Raw genomic sequence first — 10,954 nt, 5'->3', positions numbered from 1 at the left:
ATCAGGATTCGAACCCGGGACACCCGGATCATCCATCATGTTCCTGACCATTGGAGCAAGCCCCGCTGGTTATGAACTGATAATTTTTTTTAGGAAGATTCTTCATAATCAAATTAAACTTAAAAATGTATTAAATAATAATACAATCAACGATAACGTACGTATTAGTTAGATCAAAATTCAAAAATTAGACGTATACGTGTGGAATCACAACTTCAATTCTACAAACTCTCAAGGTACTGCTTTTCTTAAACCTTTTCGACTGTGAGCATGCTTTGCAGGAGGATGATGAAGAAGGTGTGACACCGACACCGACACCGATAAATGCTCTTCAACCTGGTCAAATTCGATTTCATGAGCATGGTCTATAGGCACATTTTGAGGTCCGGTTCTTAGCAACTGCGATAGAGTGGTCATAGCATGAGATTGCTGCGAAATGAGGCCATCGGTGGATGGGTTTTCAGACAAGATGATTTCATATCCATCACCGTAGGAACCCATTCCATCCGCCATAAGTTGCCACACTAAACCACCGCCAACCGTCCCTCCAGTCCTTGCCTCCATGTAAATGTTTCTATAAACAGCCTTCATGTATGAATCTCTTTTGTTGATATTAAAATCCGGATCTTTGCTAGACTTTCCAAATTCTGCTATCACCACCGGCTTCTTTAAGACAGTTCTTGAATCTTCGTAATGACTCAACATCCATCTTTGCATAAATGCCATTTGTGAATCGTCGGTTTGTCCAGAAAACCTTCAAAGAAGAAAGAACTCGATATTTTTATTGAATGTACGTAGCGCAATCTAGCTACTTGTATTTATAGATAGAACAATATTAACTGATAATAATATTATTACCATTGATCAGGATAGGCATGTATAGTGGTGAAATCGATTTCTCTAACAAGATTGTTGCTGATGAAATCAGTTCCAACTTGGTAACCCGGGTTTATTTGTTTTCGTTCGGGCATCGTGTCTCCGTAAAACCCTTCCATCCCAACCTCCAACAAATGATGTTGATCTAACGATTTAACAAAGGCAGCCATTTCTTGTACCCAAGCCTAAAGAGAAACATAAGTTCAGATTCATATATTTAAAGATCTTTAAAGAATCATTTGACTAAAGAAATTGCAATATTCACTCTCATTAACCATTCGTCCCGAGTAATCTACTTGGCAACGGGGTTCGTTTATGAGTTCCCATGCCATGATCGTGGTGTCATCCTTGTAAGGAATTCTAGTGATCGTATTGACTCTGGTAATAACTCTCTGCAATCAAAATTATACCTCTAAGTCATTATGAATTCATATTTGGATCATACATTGAACATTAACTTTAATTTTGTACTTACTTCAACATGGTTCTTGTAATACCCTTTAACTATAGGATTCGTGTAGAAATCGTCATCGCTTTTGACATGAGCACCCGAGCTTCTAGCCCACTCAACGTATTGTGGTCTTCCTCCAAAGTCTTTGTAATTGTTAACAAAACTTAATGTCAACTTCAGACCGTATTTTCTTGCTTGTGCCACCACAAAATCCAATCCCTGTGTATAAATTAATAATCGTTTGCAAAAAAGTCTTTCTATACTATACTAACAAAATAAACAATTGTCGATACCTGAAATACACGTTCATCATATACTCCTGGTGAAATTTGTAAGGCTTTATCATTAGAACCGTCCCCAAACGCCCATGTGCGACATACCGATAGACCAGCATCAGCTGCGTCTTGTAGGACTTTGGTCACTTTGTACCTCTCACTCGGATCAGAGGCTACATTCATCATCCAATATGCATTAAAACCGTTGAAAAGAAAAGGTGAACCGTTGAGAACAAAGTTAGTTCCTTTGGTTCGAACAAAGCCGCCTCCTTTACCCCCGTGAACCCTAGCTTCACATGCACAACCACAAAATGACATGTATAGAACAAAAGCAAGGAAAATAACCCTCCATGAAAGCCGGCCAGATTCGACGTAAGTAGCCATTGTTGGTCGAATATTTGATTGCATGAGATGGTAAGAAACGTTGGTATTTATGCTGGTTTATAAGCATGAAAGTTTGCTAAAAATAGAAAGTGAAAAGGAAATTGGAAGAAATAGAAGAGCCAGGAATTGTGCCGCATTTTCTTGAGCTAGAAGTTGGCAACCACGGTGTTTGTAATAAAAAAATACTTATTTGACAAACAAATAACCAACATTGGCGTATGGGTCCAACCTATGTCGTCGCTAAATCTTCGACCTATCAGACAGTTTTTGTGTGGTGTCTTTAGATTTTTGTTTGTGTAAAGTCATTTATGTGCTTAATTATTGTATTGTTTGTTTCGATATCTAAAGTAAATGTTATGTTTTTAACTCATTACTTCTTTGATATTATCTCCCTACTTTAGTCTATTATGGTTTTAAGTCAAAAAAACATGGAGCCTCTTTCTAAAGTAAATGTGATAATATAAACTTCTTTATTATGTGCTTTTCTAAAATATATGGGTGTTTGCAACCAACATTGATTTTCTTAGAAAAGTAATTTACTGTCTTTTGTGACTGATTTATGATCGTTAAAATTTCAAATAACTATAATTATAGTGGTTTGAGCGGGAAAGAAAAAAAAGGAAAGGATTTAAAAAGTGAAGTTACAAAAACAATGGAAGTAGATTCGAAATTTGGATTTAAAAGTAATCTTAACCAATGATTATCGGTAAATAACAATATCAGTTAACGAAATGCTGTTGACGATTCCATCTTTCAGTATATTTGCTTCCAAAAAATCACGACTAACAAAATCCTAACGCTATTAGTCGCTAATCGCTGTAAAAACGCTTTTGGTTGAATCCTAACGTCATTAGTTGGGACCATTATTTGCCAATGATTAATAAAGGCAAATTAAATTTAATAATCCCAACTAACTTTTAATAGCCGATAATAATCAACTTCGTTTATTGTCACCGGTGGTCCCCAATTTAATAATATTGGCTCTCAATGGTCCTATTAAAAAAAACTAAAAGGCGTTTAGTTTTTTTCCGAATTTCAAATTGATTTATTAAGGTTTTTGATCGAAAGGAGGATACGAGTCGATTGATGTAAAACATAACTTAAAATGATGCTCCAAACAGCTTAATGTTTGTTAATTTGAAGTTCAAACACCCGATTTAAAGTACTAATCAAGCCGTTTGGAGCTAATTTTTACATCAATCGACTCGTTTCCTCCTTCCGATCAAAAACCCTAAAAATCAGTTTTAAATTAAAAAAAAACTTAATGATGTTAAGTTTTTTTTATAGGGGGGCTATCATCGGTGGCAATAAACTAAATTGGGATTATCATCAACCAATAGCAATTAGTTGGGATTATTAAGATCCAATTTGCCTTATTTAAATATATGTGACCTTCAGCAGACATTTCGTTGCATTTTAGAATATAACATTATACTTCAAGTCGAATATGTGAATAGTCGTATTTCATTCATATTGTCTACTTTTATATTGTTATTTAAAATATAAAAATAATAAAAATTAGTTCCAATGGTGTTTCTTTGAGAATGAACATTAGCACTACTAGATGTCTTTTCCTCGTCAAAAAACCACATCATGAGCTATCATAATCTTTTGGATTTTTGGATCGAGTAACCAGTAAGCTTTATACTCAGTCTTGATTCTAATATGCACCTAACTCCTCAATTGGTTGTCAAGCTTCTTCACGTTAGTTCCCTCTATCTTTGCATACACCACAACCAAATACTTTGAGATGAGCAATGTTTGTTTTTTTTTCTTTTAACATTGATCTCGTATGGCGTCATCTTCCTCAAGGCACGACTAGGAATCCGATTCTTGATATACATTGTGTGTTGGATTACTTAACCCTATAGGTAATTTGGAACGCCCATTGCTTTAACATTCTCCATGTCATCTCTAGTAAGGTTTGTCTCCGTGTTGCAATTAACCACCATGTACATCGTTAAATATCTTTGAATGCCTTTCATGTTAGAAAATCGATTGAACTCATGTGAGGTAAACTTATCACCTCGTTCGGTACGAAACGTTTTGATCTTTTCCTATAACATAAATCATTTCAAACTTTTAGTGATGTCTAAGAAGTTTGAAATGTCTTGTTTTGGTAAGCTTACTTACTATCTCATAATAGAAGTCTCACTGTTGGAGAATGAGATTCAAATCCATCCAAGTGCTTATGCTCAATGGTTATTGAAAGAAGCAGGGATCGAGGAGTGCTATTTAAACCATGTATACCCATGGATTGTATTGTGACATCCCACATCGTTTGGGAAGGAGAACTAAGACTTCTTTATAAGGAGGTGAATACCTTCCCCATCATAACACGTTTTGGGCGCTTAATGGTAGTGGATGAGAGGAGAATTCGACAGTCAAGTGTGCACAAGTGGGAGTAGTATGAGGATGGGTGACCACCTGGGCAACCAAAAGCAAATCCATGAGGAGATGGCGGTACGTCTCGGCCAAAACGGACAATATTATGGTGCGGTGGTAGCTAGGATGTTATAGATGGTATCAGAGCTAGAGCTAGACCGGTGGTGCCAGGTCCCGTGAGGACGTTGGACCCCTAAGGGGGTGGATTGTAACATCCCACATCAGTTGGGAAGGAGAACTAAGACTTCCTTATAAGGAGATGGATACCTTCACCATCTTAACGTGTTTTAGGCGCTTAATGGCAGTGGATGAGAGGAGAATTCCAGAGTTAAGCGTGCACATGTGGGAGTAGTATGAGGATGGGTGATCACCGGCCTGGCAACCAAAAGCAAATCCGTGAGGCGATGGTGATACGTCCCGGCCAAAGCAGACAAAATTATGGTGCGGTAGTACATGTGCTGTTACATGTATGTGAATTTGTCTAAAGCCAAGGATGATGTTGATGCATATGCAACAAAGTACTAGAAGTTGGTCATGTGTCTTCGTTATTTGTTACACACTCGACCGGACATGCCATTTTTGGTTGGAAAATAGACACATGTAAACTCCAAAGAAGTATCACTTGGCAACAATTAAACAAATTATTCAGTTTATTTAACAAGATGTTGGGAAAAAAAGGATCAAGTATAAACAAGTCGGATCAAAGGTGTTGATTGGGTACAACAATAGTAACCCTAATATTGACGAAGATGATGAAAGAAACACTACTGGTCATGTGTTTTATTATAAAGGAGCCCTACTGGTCATGTCTTCGTTATTTGTTACACACTCGACCGGACATGCCATTTTTGGTTGGAAAATAGACACATGTAAACTCCAAAGAAGTATCACTTGGCAACAATTAAACAAATTATTCAGTTTATTTAACAAGATGTTGGGAAAAAAAGGATCAAGTATAAACAAGTCGGATCAAAGGTGTTGATTGGGTACAACAATAGTAACCCTAATATTGACGAAGATGATGAAAGAAACACTACTAGAATTATCTAGGGGGGGGGGGGGGTTTCAAGAAGTGGTGTTAAAGATTGATAACTCACCAGCAATTTCTTTAGTTTAAATCCCGGTATGCTATACTCAAAGAAAACACATAAAGTCCCGGATTCACTATATACGAGAGCCTGTGGAACAAAACGAGTTAACGGTGGAGCGCATATTAGTGGCAAGGAACAATGTGCCAACATTCTTACGAAAGCTCCTACAAGGTAGAAACAAGTTCGATGAAATGTGAAGATTGATTCATGTTGGAAATTAGGATGTGACAAGATTGCTATTTAGGCTCATGGAATTTACTAATGTTGTAATTGGTTTATAGGGTTATAATTGGAGTTTTATTATATCTGGTGTTACTTGTTGGTTAAGTCAGGACACCATTATAAATTACATATCCATAATTAGTGTTATTGTATTATATATTATTGCAATTGACTTTTAAATTAATTTATTAATTATAATAATTTGGGAGTTCATCCTAAAAATATGTGTTAACTAGGTTTGTACCCACCGTGATGCGGCGGCATATTAATTTGGGAGTTTTATTATATCTGGTGTTACTTGTTGGTTAAGTCAGGACACCATTATAAATTACATATCCGTTAGTTTTTTTGATGACGTGGCTTTTTTTTGTTGACTTGGCATTTGTATAAATATTGTGGAATTTCTGTGTCAAAAAAAAAAAAACACAGTATCACTATACTCCACCAGTCCACCACAACCCTCCTACCATTGCTCCACAACCTTCTGCTCTTTCTGTCGCCTCCGTCACCGCCATCATCTCCGCCGCAGCCACCACTCTGATGGAAACAACCACTTCCTTTCCAAAAAACCGACCCTGTTTCATACAAGTTTGATAATATTAAAGTCAGTTTTACACAATTAGTTTATAAATGCTCATATACCATTCTCCAATAGGTTTCAGATCTGCATCGTATTGCAAATTATAAACGAGATCGGAGCAAGTAAGTAACCAACTGTGAAGGTACAGGCGTGAGCGGATATGAGTTTCTTGTTCGCCATAGTGATTCCGAAGGAGCTTATCATGTTCATCATCCATACACAGACGCTTTCTTCTGGTTCTCCATCATCCTCTTCTCACAAATTGAATCAGAATCGAGAAATTTGGAGAGAGGGCACTGACGGCGATTTCAATGAGTCCATATGACGAGTCGATGTCGTTGTAATGGAAGAAGTTATTGCCGTAGGAGTGGCAGTGATGGAGATGACTACGGCGGTTGAGAGACTAAAGGTTGTGATTGATGAAGGTAGGGTTTGGGATTTGGTAGGTATAGTGGGGAAGAGTTGTGATGGAATATGATGATGACATGGTTTATATTTGACACATAAGAAATTCCACATCATTTAAACAAATGCCAAGTCAACAAAAAAAGCCACGTCATCAAAAAAACTAACGGAGTTAGTGCTCCGTTGGTTCGGGAGTGATAGAAGAAAATAAGGTGAAAGTTGGGGGTGGTGAGAGATAAAGTGAAAGTTGGGAGTGATATCTACCAATGAGTGAAAGTTTGAAGTATTAAAAACCAATATCTCTATATATAATGATAATCTAACTATCTATATAATTGTATACCATGAAATCCTACGTGTCGCTCTCAGGTTGTTCCCCACATTCTCTAGAGCCACCAGATTGCTTGATTTCTAAATGTAGGCTTCTCATGCATTTAACCCGAATTCATAGGTATGGGTCTCACCAAACCCGGATAACACTTAAACGGGTTATAACCTCTCATTTATTAGTAAAATAACCCCTTAATAAAAGAAAATAATTTCCACGAGTTATGGGTCTTACCAAACCCTAATAGACCTCAAATGGGTTATAATATCTCATTTATTGGTTAACACTTTCATCATCAAACCCTAATTTAATTTTTCTCATTTACTTGTTCTTCGTTGTTGGTCTATCATCTCCATTGCCGGTTAACTTCCGATACTACCCACCACCGTCAACTACATCAACGCCTCCTTTTTCATTAGACAAATATTTGTGTTCACGTTTGTTCATTTAAAAAAATCAACATGCTCGTTTTCGTTTATGTTTGTTCGTTAAAAATCTAAAAAACCTACACATCTTAATTGAAAAAAACCAAACACTAAAAAATATAATAACAAACTAATATATATGTATTAAATTAAAACAACATTACGTTAAAAAATAAAATAAATCATCATACAATAGCAAAACGATTAAAAACAAAAACTTAAATAAACTCCCGTATTGAACCTTCGCGTTAAAATCCTTAATTCCTTATCTTTTTTAGCTCACAAGTCACTACTATAAAAATAGTTATTTGCGATTTAACAATCATAAATCAGCCGCTAAAGACATTTGGTGTCTTTTTTTTTTACTAAAAGATCTTTGTCGGTGCAAATACCATATATTCAATGGAAACTATCTAATGAAGTTTAGTATAACATTTACTTTAAAAAAGGGGTTCCATATATACTTTTTGACTTAAAAACATAGCAGACTAAAGTAGGGAGGCAAATATCAAAGAAGTAGAAATTTAAATGTAGTTCGATTACCGATTACAAATATCCCATCCATGCACTTGTATCAACAAAATAGATTCCAGTTCCATAGTACGTAAATACGAACTGTTAATTTTGCAATTTTACTATTTTATTTTTTATTTTGTGGCATTACAAAATAGGTTATTATCAGGGGCACAACTCATATAGTGGCCCGGGTTCTCCCCCGCACCCACCAATTTTTTTGCGTAATAGTTTAAATTCGCCCGTTTCGTCCGAAAATTTGAGCCAACCTTCATTAACATAGATTTAGTTACAGTTACCATGAGAATTAAGAAAAATTAAGTAAATAGTTAAATACTGAGAAAAGGATAAAAGTCATAGGATCACTTGTAATTGTTAAGTTAACCTCAAAATTAAGCACATACGTCTGAGTGTCTGATCTGCTTGCAGAAACCGAAACAAACAATACATTATATACACACCTCTATTACTTTTCACAAACAAAATCTAATGACCCATACGCCAATGTTGGTCACTTGCTTGTTCAATAAGTATTTTTTATTACAACCACTGCAGTGGCCATCTTCTAGTTCAAGAAAATGCGGCACAATTCCTGGCTCTTCTATTTCTTCCAATTTCTTTTTCACTTCTATTTTTAGCAAACTTTCATGCATAAATACCAACGTTTCCAACCATCTCATGCATTCAAATATTCGACCAACAATGGCTACTTACGTCGAATCTGGCCGGCTTTCATGGAGTGTTATTTTCCTTGCTTTTGTTCTATACATGTCATTTTGTGGTTGTGCATGTGAAGCTAGGCTTCACGTGGGTAAAGGAGGCGGCTTTGTTCGAACCAAAGGAACTAACTTTGTTCTCAACGGTTCACCTTTTCTTTTCAACGGTTTTAATGCATATTGGATGATGAATGTAGCCTCTGATCCGAGTGAGAGGTACAAAGTGACCCAAGTCCTACAAGACGCAGCTGATGCTGGTCTATTTGTTTGTCGCACATGGGCGTTTGAAGACGGTTCTAATGATAAAGCTTTACAAATTTCACCAGGAGTATATGATGAACGTGTATTTCAGGTATCGGCAATTGTTTATTTTGTTAGTATGGTATAGAAAGACTTTTTTACAAGCGATTATTAATTTATACATAGGGATTGGATTTCGTGGTGGCACAAGCAAGAAAATACGGTCTAAAGTTGATATTAAGTTTTATTAACAATTACAAAGACTTTGGAGGAAGACCGCAATACGTTGAGTGGGCTAGAAGCTCGGGTGCTCATGTCAAAAGCGATGACGATTTCTATACAAATCCTGTAGTTAAAGGGTATTACAAGAACCATGTTGAAGTAAGTAAAAAATTAAAATTAATGTTTAATGTATGATCCAAATATGAATTCATAATGACTTAAGAGGTATAATTTTGATTGCAGAGAGTTATCACAAGAGTCAATACGATCACCAAAATCCCTTATAAGGATGACACCACAATCATGGCATGGGAACTCATAAACGAACCCCGTTGCCAAGTAGATTACTCGGGACGAATGGTTAATGTGAGTGAATATTGTATTTTTTTTTTAGTCAAATGATTCTTTAAAGATCATTTAGGACCACGATTTAAGCTCTAAATATATGAATCTGAACTTATCTTTCTGTTTAGGATTGGGTACAAGAAATGGCTGCTTTTGTTAAGTCGTTAGATCAACATCATTTGTTGGAGGTTGGGATGGAAGGGTTTTACGGAGACGCAATGCCCGAACGAAAACAAATAAACCCGGGTTACCAAGTTGGAACTGATTTCATCAGCAACAATCTTGTTAGAGAAATCGATTTCACCACTATACATGCCTATCCTGATCAATGGTAATAATATTATTATCAGTTAATTGTTCTATCTACAAATACAAGTAGCTAGATTGCGCTACGTACATTCAATAAAAATATCGAGTTCTTTCTTCTTTGAAGGTTTTCTGGACAAACCAAGGATTCACAAATGACATTTATGCAAAGATGGATGTCGAGTCATTACGAAGATTCAAGAACTGTCTTAAAGAAGCCGCTGGTGATAGCAGAATTTGGAAAGTCTAGCAAAGATCCAGATTTTAATATTAACAAAAGAGATTCATACATGAGTGCTGTTTATAGAAACATTTACATGGAGGCAAGGACTGGAGGGACGGTTGGCGGTGGTTTAGTGTGGCAACTTATGGCGGATGGAATGGGTTCCTACGGTGATGGATACGAAATCATCTTATCTGAAAGCCCATCCACCGATGGTCTCATTTCGCAGCAATCTCATGCCATGACCACTCTATCACAGTTGTTAAGAACCGGACCTCAAACAGTGCCTATAGACCATTCTCATGAAATCGAATTTGATCAGGTTGAAGATCGTCTATCGGTGCCTTGAGAGTTTGTAAAAATGACTTTGTGGGCCTACTTATGGATTTTAAACTTTCGATCTAATTTCTTGATATATGTGCTTGATCTATATAAAACTTTAGCTTCTAATCCCCACAATTACGTTTTTTAAACGGCTTGTTTTGGTTGAAAACCAAGTCATTTTGGAGTTTCCAGATGCCTCAATACGTTATATGAATTGAATTGTTATTAAATACATTGTTTTAAATCTTAATTTTATGAAATGGATCGAGATTCTTCATAAGGAAGCTGTGTGATACAAGGTTTAGTAAGTCTAGGAGCTACAATATGCTCAATGTTAGCTTTAACCTTGAGCCTGTCTTGATACTTCACGACGCCTTACGACTATTGACTAACTTAGAATCATGAAACAACTATGTGAGTGAAGCGCTAATGAACATGGCTAACGACACATAACACATTTTATTTGATAAAGAGAGAATCAAAGTTCCGAACATCATGATCATATATACTGCTAACAATATCTAAACGTTCTATATATAGGCATGTTTCATCCTACGTTACAACGGCAAATCACATATGCCTACAGCTGACACGGCTTGGCATTACTTCCTAGTAATTCGTGTAAATAACAGATCGATCTTTG

At 36.2% G+C, this 10,954-nt stretch overlaps 2 protein-coding genes across 2 annotated transcripts; one reads left to right on the top strand and one right to left on the bottom strand.

Moving 5' to 3' along the window:
- Positions 1–231: 231 nt before the first annotated feature.
- Positions 232–2,145, bottom strand: LOC143608903 (mannan endo-1,4-beta-mannosidase 5-like). The gene is made up of 5 exons (XM_077083808.1): positions 1,621–2,145; positions 1,352–1,546; positions 1,152–1,268; positions 859–1,061; positions 232–754 (listed from the first exon to the last, which is right to left on the bottom strand). The coding sequence occupies exons 1-5, from the start codon at positions 2,008–2,010 to the stop codon at positions 232–234; spliced, it is 1,428 nt and encodes a 475-aa protein (XP_076939923.1). The 5' UTR covers positions 2,011–2,145.
- Positions 2,146–8,461: 6,316 nt separating this feature from the next.
- Positions 8,462–10,656, top strand: LOC143608904 (mannan endo-1,4-beta-mannosidase 5-like). The gene is made up of 5 exons (XM_077083809.1): positions 8,462–9,003; positions 9,078–9,272; positions 9,357–9,479; positions 9,587–9,789; positions 9,892–10,656. The coding sequence occupies exons 1-5, from the start codon at positions 8,614–8,616 to the stop codon at positions 10,334–10,336; spliced, it is 1,356 nt and encodes a 451-aa protein (XP_076939924.1). The 5' UTR covers positions 8,462–8,613; the 3' UTR covers positions 10,337–10,656.
- The last annotated feature ends 298 nt before the right edge of the window (positions 10,657–10,954 follow it).

This window comes from Bidens hawaiensis, unplaced genomic scaffold (genome assembly GCF_021521415.1).
Source record: "Bidens hawaiensis isolate Kalapana, Puna unplaced genomic scaffold, B.hawaiensis_p1.1 tig00419448_1, whole genome shotgun sequence".
Taxonomy (NCBI): Eukaryota; Viridiplantae; Streptophyta; class Magnoliopsida; order Asterales; family Asteraceae; genus Bidens; species Bidens hawaiensis.
This window is presented reverse-complemented; position numbering and strand designations above follow the sequence as displayed.

What these genes read in the sequence shown, in the direction of transcription:
- LOC143608903 (XM_077083808.1), bottom strand. Translation starts at nt 2,010, where the DNA reads ATGCAATCAAATATTCGACCAACAATGGCTACTTACGTCGAATCTGGC. An exon ending in ATTACAAGAACCATGTTGAA is followed by an intron (nt 1,269 to 1,351) that starts GTAAGTACAAAA and finishes TTTTGATTGCAG; the next exon opens with AGAGTTATTACCAGAGTCAA. An exon ending in TAGATTACTCGGGACGAATG is followed by an intron (nt 1,062 to 1,151) that starts GTTAATGAGAGT and finishes GTTTCTCTTTAG; the next exon opens with GCTTGGGTACAAGAAATGGC.
- LOC143608904 (XM_077083809.1), top strand. Translation starts at nt 8,614, where the DNA reads ATGCATTCAAATATTCGACCAACAATGGCTACTTACGTCGAATCTGGC. An exon ending in ATTACAAGAACCATGTTGAA is followed by an intron (nt 9,273 to 9,356) that starts GTAAGTAAAAAA and finishes TTTTGATTGCAG; the next exon opens with AGAGTTATCACAAGAGTCAA. An exon ending in CATGCCTATCCTGATCAATG is followed by an intron (nt 9,790 to 9,891) that starts GTAATAATATTA and finishes TCTTCTTTGAAG; the next exon opens with GTTTTCTGGACAAACCAAGG.